We start from the raw sequence: 12,488 nt of genomic DNA on the forward strand, positions 1-12,488 counted from the left end.
AGCTTTATCTCCAAGTTACCATAATCCATTCAAAACAAACGTTTTTCAAAACCATATCACTAGAAGTGCAGGAACCAGCTGCCTTGGTCATGCTCCCTAATTTCCCAAGGAGATGTGGGAGACTCAGTTCATAACTGTGTCTTTTGGCAAGTTACTTAAGTTCTCTGTGTCCCCGTTTATTGTGTGAAATGAGAACAAGATGACTTCCTTCACACACATGTTGTACGAGTAGAAACCAGCAGTGCATTATTGCATGTGCACAACAGGCATTCTAAGTTTAAGTGTCATCAAGATCCTCATCCAACGCAACTAGATTTTCCTTGGTGGGCAGATCAACTTGCTGCCCCAACGTGGGTTTATCATTTCATTTATTTTCTTTTGCCTGCAGTGTTTATTAATTCTGCAGTCTTATACCCAGAAGCTGAAGATTCAGCCAATGAACTGTAAACACCACAGTTCCATCTTGGTATATATCTGTGTCTTTCTCTCTTACTAGGTCTTTCTTTTTTATTAGTAATCATATATTTGTTAACTTTTTTAAACAATAAGAGTTTTTGGTTTTTTTTTTCTTATACACGCATTCTCTTAAGAAATTGTGACTCTCAAGTAATAATCTAAGCTAACAGGTGATTGTGATAGTACAGGGTGAAAAGAACATTATATAGGAAGACCTATGATTCTGAATGGTTAGAAATAGGACTTGAGGGCTAGTGATGTAACTCAGGGGTAGAGAGTTTGCCTAGCATGTACAAAGCCCTGGGTGTGATCCCTAGTATCTCCCCTCTCACCCCAGCAAAAGGAAAGAAAACAAGTATTTACATGGATAAAGAGGCAGAATAGGGACATTGTTTCTATTTTAGCTTCTATCAATCCCCAAAAATCAATCCCTTCTTCACTCCTTTAACCAAATGCTAAGTGCCTGTTATATCCAGAGTACAGAGTAATCAGAGGCTAAAGAAATCCAGAAATGACTAGACCCAGGCCTTGACTTCAGGGAATTTCCCTAGTATGGATACTGTTAAGAAAACCTGACCATGAGATCAGCCTCCTACAGGAAATGACCAAGGGAATGTCATCTCACAGCTGTTTCTGACAGACCAGATGTCCAGAGTATTATCTCACCTTGATCTCTCAGACCAGATGACACTGCTGCAGTTTCACAGGAAAGTTTTGTATCTGCTCTGATCCACACCCTCTACTACCCTAAAGAGAACTCAGATCCTCAGGTCAGTCTTCTGAATATTTATAAAGAAATTTATAAAGGGCCTCTTGGGTAAGGTGTTAGCCCAAAAATTTCCTTCATCCTGATACTGTACCTACCTTCAAGGTGGCTTAAATGATTGTGGAACTTAAAGATATGTAAAAAGATGACTCTGGAGGTACATTGACTTGGTTTATTAGTCAGTTTATGATCAAATGACTTCTAAAAAGTCCAGGGCTCAAGAGTACAAATGAGGGGCTGGGGATTTAGCTCAGTGGCAAAAGCGCCTGCCTGGCAAGTGCAAGGCTGTGAGTTCCGTTCCCGGTACCAGAGGAAAACCAAAAAAAAAAAAAAAAAGAGTACAAATGAAGAAAAGGTATTTGGAATCTTTGTTTAATAAGAGAGAGCTAAAATTATTAAATTGCTGAAATTATTAAAGAGATCTCCCATGTTAAGTGGTTGATTTTAAAATGTTATAAAGTACCTCACAGGATAATTTATTTTGGAGAAGATAAACAATGATGAAATTATTTAATAATGTAGGAACTATAGAATGCTTAAAGTTTAAAAAAATTCAAATGAAGTATTTGATGGGTTTAGTGTAAATATTTCAGTAGTAATATGCCAAGGCTAGTATAATGAGTTGAGTATAGAAAGACAGTTTAAATTGAGAGGACATAGGGGCTAGGGATTTAGCTCAGTGGCACAGCGCCTGCCTGGCAAGTGTGAGGTCATGAGTTCGGTTCCCAGTACAGGAAAAAAAAAACAACAAAAAAAAGAGAGGACATCATCTGTTAACTTTATAGAGCAGCTTGGAATATGCCTTTTTAGACAGATTGCATAGTTACATCATTTGTTCTCGGCCAAAACAATACGAACTTGCCGAAGTCTTTGCTGGCTAATCAATTAATTATAAATTGGATGTTGTATATTTTATTAAAAATAATATTTAAAGTCAACCTTTGTACAGCTTTAGGAATTTAGTCCAAAGTGGACACTGTATGGTAGAACTCTGATCAATGCACAGCCTTGAAATATTGTTTCAGAAACACAGTTGCAATAATTATACTGAAATTCAGAATGAGTATGTCAAGGAACTAAGGGTATAATTTTGGTCCAATTAACTTTTACTTCACCTTTTTCTGTCCCATAAATTGGAGAAAATACAAGTGAACAGATCGTGATGTTCTAGATAAAAATGTATAATGAAACATTTTAACAGGCCATGGACCTCTAGGGAAAGGACTTATTCCTTTTGATTTTTTTTTTTTAAACTTTCAGCAGTTACATATCATTCTCACATGGAGTGTATATCTCTTAGTTCGCCAGAAACCAAGAAATAGTTCTTGATTGTGCCGCTGTGTAGTAAGTCCACTGCTGTAGAACCAACTATAAGTGAATCCCTTGTTTCTTCACTGGTGCTTGCAGAACTCCCCACTGGCTTGCCTGAAATGATGGTGTTCTTTCAGAGGCATTAGTTTTAAATTAAGAACTCAATTTAAGGTTGAATTTGTGTTTTGGTGTGAAGAGAAAAAAAACATGTAAAAACAGAAACAGCTTTCCTTTATGTGCTTCCAGCCCAGTAGAGTCATGGACCTTGTGAGCAGACAAAGGGATGGTGTCACCTGTTGTCACCCTTCCTGGCCCTGACCTCAGCATCGCACAACAGGAGCAGTGTTTCAGCTTCTGTTCACCATGCAGCCCACTATATTTGTGAATAACTGCTTTTAGAATGTTTCCTTCATACTATGTCAGATCCTCTCTGTCCCCTTAATCAACTCAGCTGACCCTGAAACTTCCTGTGGAACAGTGATTGGGCAGCTTTGGCATTGCTCGGAGGCTTATTAAAATGTTGATTATCAAGCCCACCCCAGGACTACCTAATCAGAAATTTGAGCCCGGCATGGTGGTGCACTCCTATAATCCCAGCACTTGGGAGGCTGAGGCAGGAGGATCCTTGCGAGTTCAAGACCACCCTGGGCTACAAAGTGAGCTGAAGGCCAGCCTGAACTGCATAACAAGACCCTATCTCAAAAAGACAAAAAAAAAAAGAAAGAAATTTGAGGGATTTTGTGCGTGTAAATGTATAAAAAACACTGCCATACAGCAGTGATTGTTAAATGTCATTGTATATTAGTTGCTTGGAAAGTCCTTGTAAAATACTGCTGTCTGAGCCCCACTCCTCTAGACTGGTTTGGCGAGACCAAGGCAGGGTGTGTCATAATATCAGCTGTCTTACATAACTGCTCACCATGCAAACTGACTTCACTGGCATGGGTTTTCTGCACGCTCCTCTGCCATCTCCAGATAAGTTTCAGCTTCTTGATCACCTCTCTGTGGGTTGTGTTTAGACCTCCAGGTTAGAGAAGAATAGCACTGTCACCTCCCCTGTTCTCTACCCTGTGCAGTTAGTAAGGTTGCCTAAGATTACTTTTTTGGACAGTTTCATTGTATGTTCGATTTATATTAAGCAAGCAAACAACTAAGACTTAGATTTGTTTGTTATGCTCACTTTTGTAAAGTAAAAAGAGGATGAAAATAATGTTAGATTCCTCACTCTCTGGTATGCACTATGTTAAGCTATGGTAAGGGAATCATAAATCATTTCACCATAAAAAAGATGAGGTAGGTTTTATTAGGAGACACATGCTGAACAGTTCAGAAATTAACAGGCCAGAGGTAGCCATGACTAATCCCTCACTTCTTGTCTCCGTGGCGTTTGGCAAATTATTTAAGCCTACTGTGTGTCAATCCCCTAAAACGTAAAATGGGAAAACCAGTTTTAGCTACCTGGGAGGGTTGATGTAGATGGGTGTTCAAAAGATTTCAGGTACCTCATCTCAGGCCTGACATATGCGCATTCAATAAATTATCTGTCCTTAATGTTTTTGGAGAACAAATGAGCTGGGGAGCAGGTGTGCTTGCTTATGGAAATCTGGCGTAATCCCTTAAGCAGTGGAAGACATAGAAGGTTTGCCCCTGAGGAAGTAAACCAAGTGTTAGAGAGGGGCAGGTGGCATCAGTGAGCCCAAGACTGGCTCACCGTACTCCCGCTCCCCCAAAACCTTCTCTTAGCACATCCTTCCCAGCATAGTTTGCTGTATTAAGGCTTCTTCCTCAGAAGGTGTCTGACGATGACTCTCTTAATTCTTCTGTTCTTAGTTAGATGATGGGAAGGTAGGCTGGAGTATGGTACTGGAAAAGTCCACCTTTGCTTCTTAGGCCTCCTCTAGCCTTCTGCCTGGGACCCTTTGCCTCAGTTTCCCCACTGTGTGTTCATGGTACCATGAGTGCTGGGGTGACTCATCATTATGAGGAAAGTCATCTTTCCCAGTTAAGGACAATTTGTTTTAAAAGTCATTCTCCTTTTAATATATTTAAGGTTGGAAATTTGAGTGTGTTTGTATACAAAGTGCATAGTAGAAGGCTATGATCTTCTGAAGCAGGAATGTAATCAGCATTTATATTAAGGTTTTTTTTTGTTTGTTTTTTGTTTTTTGTTTTTCTCCTGTACCGGGAACCGAACTCACGACCTTGCGCTTGCCAGGCAGGCGCTTTGCTGCTGAGCTAAATCCCCAGCCCCGCGGCATTTATATTAGCCAAATAGCTTAATGATGGATTTTCACAAAACTTATAAAGATATGCCTCTTAATTTGATTTACTTAATCAGTAGTATTTATATTGATGGATAGTTCAGACTCCTGGAAATATGGAGAGCTTTTTCACAGTAACCTGGCTAAGATACCATTTACTCAGGGTTACTTCCAAAATTGGAAAGCAAAGTTCTGTTCCTTTCTATTTAATTTGCAGCATTTAAGATTTCAAAAACTGATACAATGAAAGTTTCAAAAAAAATCTGTGGGTTCTATCTAAATGTGGAGATTTAAATATTACCTAAGGTAAAAAGAAGACTTGTCAAGTTTGGATTTGAGATAGATTTAATGAGTGGAACCTTTATTGTTCAGCAGGAATGAGTTTGTTTTAGCTTTCCAGTGTGATACCGAGAGACTTAATTGCTTATCTACAAAGGACCTGACCCAGCTTCCAGTATAACAGAACCTCCAAAAAGTGAAGCCCTTATAATGATGTTTTTCTCTACTACAGCAGAGATAATAAGTATTTGCCATATTCCAAACTATGAGGCATATTACTTGTCTAATTTTGTGTATTATGGATAAAGATAGTACACACATTTGTGTGAGGGCTTTCCTGTGAACACAATATTAATTTCTCTAGAGTAAATAACCTAAGAATGGAGTTGCTGGGTTGTATATGTTTAACTTTATGAGAACTATTTTCCAGTATAGTTATGCCACCTTTCATTCTTCACAAAATGTGAGAGTTCTTATTGCTCCTCATCCTCTGTAGATATATACAGAGAGAGAGAGGACGGGGGGGGGGGGGAAGAGAATTACATATGTATCTTATTGTGGTTTAACTTGGATTTTCATAGCTGTACAGTATATAGCTGTATTTATCATCTATCTATCCTCTTTGTTGTCTTTTCCAGCCTTCTGGCCATTTTTTAATCATGATGATTTCTTCCTGTTGAATTTTGAGAGGTCTTTATAGTTCTGAATACAAATCCTTTGGCAGGGGTTTAATTTACAGTAATTTTCCCAGTCTATACCTTACCCTTCATTCTTTTAACAGTGCTAAGTTTTTAATTTAATTTTATTGGTACTGGGAATTGAACTTAGGACCTTGTACTTGCCAGGCAGGCACTTATGCCACTGAGCTATATCCCTGGCCCAAATTTTTAATTTTAATAAGATCCAATTTTTCATTTTTTTCCTTTTATGTAAGATCCATGCTTTTCATGTCATATATAAAAACCATTAATTCAGGGCTGGGGATTTAGCTCAGCGGCACAGCACCTGCCTGGCAAGTGCAAGGTCATGAGTTTGAGTCCCTGTACCAGAAAAAAAAACAAAAACAAAACAAAAAAAAAATTTATTCAACACTAGGTAGTAAAAATTATCTCCTGTTTTGCTCTTAAAAGTTTTGTATTCTATAATTATCTCTGTGATCCACTTTGAACTACATTTTATATCAGGTGTGAAATTTAAGTTGAGGTTTATTATTTTTTCCTGTTGCTATCCAATTGCTCTAACACTGTTATTTGAAAAGACTATCATTTTTCCAGTGAGTGGTTTCGCACCTTTGTTGAAAATCAGTTGGCCACATTTGTGTAGGTCTGTTTCTGGAGATTCTGTTCTGTTGCATTGGTCTGTGTGTCTGTCTCTTTACTACCACCACACTGTCTTGATTACTGTAGCTCTATAGTAAGCCCTAAAATCAAGTAGTATAATTCTTCTAACTTTATACTTATTTTGCAAATACGTACTAGCTGCTTTAACTCTCTTGCCTTTTTGTGTAACTTTTTTCTTTTCTTGTTGGTGTATATTTGTACTACATAATAAATAATTCCTCGTGGAGAATTGGTACAATACATATTGCATCTTGATCCTTGACTTCCATCTTCTTCCCCTTCCCCCGCCCCAACGAAGTCAGTGTCTCTGTCTCTCTTTCCTGTCATGTATCTCTTATAAAAGAAAATAAAATAACATTTAGAATCAACTTGTTCTATCTCCCAAGATTTTGTTTTCTTTCCTGAATTGCAATATCTCTACAAATCAATATGGAGAGAGCTGGCTTTTTTACTGTGAGGAGTTTTCCATTGATGAACACTGTAGCTCTCTATTGGTACAAGTCTCTTTCCTGTTTTTGTCCTTCCTTTTCTTCTCCTTTACTTTTGCACTGGCTAGCTTTCCCAGTAAATGATGTTGGAGTGGTGAAAGTAGACATTATGCTTCTTGTTCCCTGTGTTACAGGGAAAGCATTTACGCTTTCACCATAAACATGATGTTAATTGTATTTTTGTAGGTACTCTTTTTCAGGTCAAAGAAGCTCTCTTCTAGTTTCCTGAGAATTTTTATCATAAATAGATTTTAGGTTTTATCAAATGCTTTTTCTTTATCAACTGATTTGAACATCTGGTTTTCCTTCTTTAGACTGGGATTGCCGAAAGCCTGAAGAATGAGAGAAGAGAGGGAAGGGGAAGAAAAGCCAAAGAGGGGCTCTCTCCCACCTCTGAACATTTGCAGATCTCTCTCTTTAGCTCTCCTTTGTCTCTCCCTAACTCCACACCCTCCCCTGCCCCAACCAGGGCTTTCCCGGAGCTCTGTGCCTGCACATCCGCTCCTGAATTGAGGCTTCATGAATCCAGGCTAAGGGGTAATGGAGGGAAAAATGGTAAATTCATTGCTGGTTTGGTGAAAATTCAAATTCTGCCTGCCAGCTCCTATTTACTTTTTAGCATTCTTAAATAGCTGCATCCTTTTGTCCAGATTCAATGGTTGTATTCTTTGGGGAAAGTGGGGTGGAATGTATGCATTCCGTCTAATGTAAAATTAACCCTTTTCCCTCCCCTAACAATATAAGGCATATTAGGTTGACCTGGTAACTTACAGAATCTTTTTAAAGAATTCAGGCCAATTGGAGGCTGTATAATGTCTTTCAGTATTATAATAATTAAGTGATTTTTTTATGTAGGTATCAACAGTGAAGGGTATAAGTGAGAAATGTAGAAAAATAAATTGGGAGGATATTTGAAGCTAAACTATTCCCAAAGAATTTCTCTCTAGCTATATGTCATGATAGCATGTTTTGAAACACCGTATTTTTAATCTAAATCAATTTTAACTATTGACACTTTCAAAACTATTGATACCACACCACTCAGTCAACTCAGTGAGATGTCTGTGTCTCTAGCAAGGGGTCCAGGGGGAGGTTTCCACAGATGGGCTGATAACAAGTCACAAGGAAATTAGGAGATGTAGACCTGTGAGTAGTCTTAACGTGGGTAAAGCTGTGGAAATATGTGTGAGGTTATTTGAGAAAACAGCAGTTTAGGGAATGCTCATATTGTATAGAAGAAAAGAAAGAGGACTAAGGAAGTCCTTTGGTCAGAGAAGGAGAGGAGAAGTGCCATATGAAGCTGTGCAGGCCACCGTATGCAGGCTTCAAGGACATGCAGTGGCTGCAGAGATGAGAATCCTAGAGGAGGATGGAGCAGTGCCATCCATCAACGTTTTGTTCAGTGATCATGGAGAGCTGTTTCAGTCAACTGGTTGGGAAGTAGGGGAACAAGAAAAATAGAAACAATATGCCCATTGCATATATAAAATAGTATTTTATACATACACTGTACCTCTTATCAGATGTTAAGTTCCTAGACCATAAAAGTGGTGTTCATATGTCTTTTCTACTCATAACACTGCACATAGTAAACACCACTTAAGACTTCTGCACAGCTGATTTTTGTACTCTGCTACTGGCAGTATCTGCTCACTTGGCCCTTGTCATGGACTTACCAAGTTGTTGGGTAATGCTGGCCAGTGGGAGAAGCTAAAATGTCCTGTTGAAGGCTTGTTGTCCTTTATATTTGACTCTAAAGGAGACTTATTTGTCCTCCTATTAAGTTTACTCTATAACTCACCTGCTTCAAAAATTAACTTTGAGACAGCTAAAGGGGGCCTAAAGCAAAATATAAAAGCATGTAGTTAGGGTGTCTTCCCTTAGTGCGTATCTTATTGTTGTTCCACTTAAAGCGCTAAAGATTATTTTATTAGTCAGATTTTTTAAAAATAGAGAGTACTATATACTCAGTCCTCTGAACTATCAACTTCGTTGTCTTAAGTAATTCTGCTTGTTTTTCGTTTTTATGTAGTATTGCTTTAGGGGCAAGTAATAAGTAGTCCCATTTAGTGTTTATTTCAAATGAAGAAGTGGTACTTCTTAAACATGCATTGTTTGTGTTTTTCTTTTTCCAGGATCAGGATTCAGGCTGTAAATGAAATTGGAGCTGGACCATTTAGTCAGTTCATTAAAGCAAAAACTCGGCCTTTACCACCCCTGCCTCCTAGGCTAGAATGTGCTGCAGCTGGGCCACAGAGCCTGAAGCTAAAATGGGGTGACAGTAACTCTAAGACACATGCTGCTGATGACATGGTATATACACTACAGCTGGAAGACCGAAACAAGAGGTACGCTGGGGCAAGAGTGCTTACAGCTTCTGCTGCTCTCTTATGGGGCAAAATCTCAACTGGTTCATCCTTATTTACTCCTTCTTACCCCAAGGCATTCTTTCTCTTTGTTCAAAGGAGGAAATTATGTATTTGACTCTTGCATTTTATACCCAAAGTTGTACCTTCCATTCTCCATTTAGAATTCCTAAACATTAAAAAAATCCTGATTTCTCTAGTGGGATACTACATGCATTTTTGCCTTCATAAAGCCAAATATTGGAGAGAAAATATCTAAAAAGAAAATAGCCAAATTCAAGTTTACACTTTGTGATAGCATTGTATCAGTCACGAGTGCAGAGAGAAATGACTCAGGAGGAGGTGTTACTTCTTTAAATATTCAGTAATCATCAGGACAAACATGTTTACCAACCTACAGTAGCTGTGGGTGATGTACAGATGAGATTGCACTCTGTAACTAGGGGCAATGCAGTATCAAATTAAACAAAACAAATAGGAGAGTTTTTTTTTTAACTCCATGCCCAGAAAACACTTGTGGCTATAGAAATCAAAGCCAGCCTTTTACATTGTATTTGTTTGACCTAACTGCATTTCCTCTGAAAATGACTGATCAGAAGATAGGCAACCAAACTACTTAAGAATAATCAGATGCTGAGGAAAAGTTAATAATAACAGAATGTTCTCTTACCAAAGGTCCTAATCAGAGAATCTGGCGGAGAGAATGGGAGAGTTGAAATGAAACCAAGGCAGCACAAACCAGTGCAGTGTGGGAGTATCTCCGCCATTTCCCCCATGCTGCGTAATACTCTCTTCCTTGACATGGGGTTCTAGTTCCCACAGAAACCCCCTTCCAATCTTGACCCCTTCTCTGTAGTCAGAAGCTTTGAGTAACTCTTTGCAGTAGGGTCCTGTGAGCTTTCCAAAGAGACCAAGGTCCAGAACTCCCCAGAGAGGCTGAGTCTGGCCCCCACTTGTGTAGCCAGTATGGAGCATCGAGCTCCCTAGAGAGAACGCTGTAATGACAGTGCAGAGAGCTGGACTGGCCTGAGAAACTCTGTGGCTCACTGGGGAAAGAGTGGAGAAACTGAGAAGCAACAGGCAAAATGTGCTCAGATGCCTTCTTTGTGCAGACTTGCTGGGTGGTAGGAAGCAGCACCCAGATGCTCCCTTGAGTTTCCCAGGACTTTCTAAGATGTGCTCACGGGGTGAGTGAGCAGTGAGACCTTCCCTCTAAAAAAACAAACAAAACTCCCAAAACAAAACAAGAGAAAGGAGGAACTGAAGATGTGGCACAGACAAGGCCTGGCATGAAAGAGGCCTGAAGACCTGTTGTCCTAAAGAGGAAACAAAAAAAGAAGTTCCAGGATTTAAAAAGTGAGAAGAAGACAGACAAGAAAGAAAGAGAGGTGGTACAGGAAAGAGGAGGAGGAGGATGACAAGTTTATTTCAGTTTTTTCCTTGCCTGTAAAGTATTTAACCCCCAGTACAACTCACTTCTTTGAAGGAAAAACTGAAATATCAGGTATGGCTATCTTTAGCACTTTTCTCATTCCTGAGACACAAGCCCAGCACCCACAGCTTAAAGGAGGAGAGTCTTACTTTGGCTCCCAGTGTCCAAAGTCTCAGACCTTACGTGGGTAGCTAGTTCTCAGGCAGGAGCAGCATGGTAGATGGGCCTGCAATGGAGGATGGTTCCTTACACCATGAGGGCCAGGGAGCAGAGAGACAAAGAGCTAACTCCGCCCAAGTCAGACCTCAGGCACCTGCCCCTAGCCAGACCTCCCAGCACCAATCAGCCTTAGCTCCTGCTGATCCATTTGCTTTCCAGAAGCCCTACTTCTGAGCCCATGAACGTTTTGGTGATCATTCTTGATCTAATCCAAAACAATGTGAGGAGTTTTTTGTTTTTTTTCATTTTTTGTTTTGTTTTGGGAGTTTTGTTTGTTTTTTTAGAGGGAAGGTCTCACTGTGTAGTTCAGGGGGGCCTTAAACTCATTGTGTTCCAGGCTGGCCTGGAACTCACAGTGATCCTCCTGCCTCAGCCTCCTGAGTGCCGAGATTTCAGGCATGTGCCACCACAACCAGCCAAAATTTGTTTTTAAATGGTACATTTTGTGTAGTTAACACACTACTGAATATATCTTTACATAGTCCTGTCCTCGTGGTACTTTTAATAGCCACTAGCTTTGCCTGGCACAGTGTTGTGGTTGTAAATTGTCATGGAAATTTAAGCAGGTTCTTGATGCTTCATAGCACAGAGTTATAGAAGGGTAGCTTGCTCATCTTCAGTAGTTTCTAATGCAGCTTATATTAAATAATTGTTCTCCAAATTGCAAAAGAAAAGTTGCAGCAATTTTGCTGACAGTCTGAATGTGTCTAGGTAAATACATTTTTTCTCAGTAAAAAGAAAAGAAGTGAAAAAAAAAATCCTGCTTAGAAAATCAAATTAGTAACTCATAAATAATCACAGAACATTAGTGTCACAGGAGAAAAGTGTTCAGGAGTTTGGAGGGGGCCGAAAACATTGAGCACAAAGGTCAGGAGAGGTTTCTTAATGAAGATGACATTTGGACTAGACTTTGAAGTACTTGTAAGACTCAGTAGTTTGATGATAGAAAACAAAACATGATTGTCCTTTGGGAAATCAGTTGTGGTATAGAGAGCACAGAGAAAGTAAGGCTTCTGTTGATAGGTCCGCTAGAGATTAAATTCATCCTCACCTGTGCACAAGACCACTCATCTGTTTATTGAGCACTTGTTAATAGGGTCACACATCCTTTGGCTGTGTTTTCAAGGGTCATTATTTTACTTGCAAGGAACTTCTTAAGCTACGTGGGCCAGCAAGAACAAGAATTATGAATTAATAGGAATTATGATAAATATATAAAGGTAGCATTTGGGGAGATTTTTAAATGAATCTTGACCATTTTTCCCAGGGCTTTGTCTTCCTTTGGTGGTAGAAAAAACCTTTTAGAGAATACTTTCTGGTTCTGCTATATCAGAAAGTATGAAAAACTGTTGAAGCTGGCCTCCCCACTCCCATGCTGTGCCTCAGCTGAACAGGAACGTTGAGGGGGCCGGCTCTGCACCCATCGGGGCTCCCCATTTTACTGCAGTCCTGTCCCATGTGGAACAGCCACCCCAGGGTGCCTGTCTGGAGAACTGTACAGGTGTGTGCTCCAATCCAAAGTTTTATGTGACACACAACAACTCCTAGGCACAGAACAAAAATTCCACAA

At 39.5% G+C, this 12,488-nt stretch overlaps 1 protein-coding gene across 2 annotated transcripts in view; it reads left to right on the forward strand.

Moving 5' to 3' along the window:
• Fndc3b (fibronectin type III domain containing 3B) overlaps positions 1-12,488 on the forward strand; it is a 261,521-nt gene that overhangs the window by 219,405 nt on the left and 29,628 nt on the right. For both annotated transcript variants that reach the window (XM_013513455.1, XM_005383007.2), the window contains one exon: positions 9,037-9,249. In XM_013513455.1, the coding sequence (XP_013368909.1) occupies positions 9,037-9,249 (213 nt within the window). The remainder of the gene's footprint in view (positions 1-9,036; positions 9,250-12,488) is intronic.

The sequence above is a fragment of the Chinchilla lanigera genome, unplaced genomic scaffold (assembly GCF_000276665.1).
Source record: "Chinchilla lanigera isolate Chin_1 unplaced genomic scaffold, ChiLan1.0 scaffold00019, whole genome shotgun sequence".
Classification (NCBI taxonomy): domain Eukaryota; kingdom Metazoa; phylum Chordata; class Mammalia; order Rodentia; family Chinchillidae; genus Chinchilla; species Chinchilla lanigera.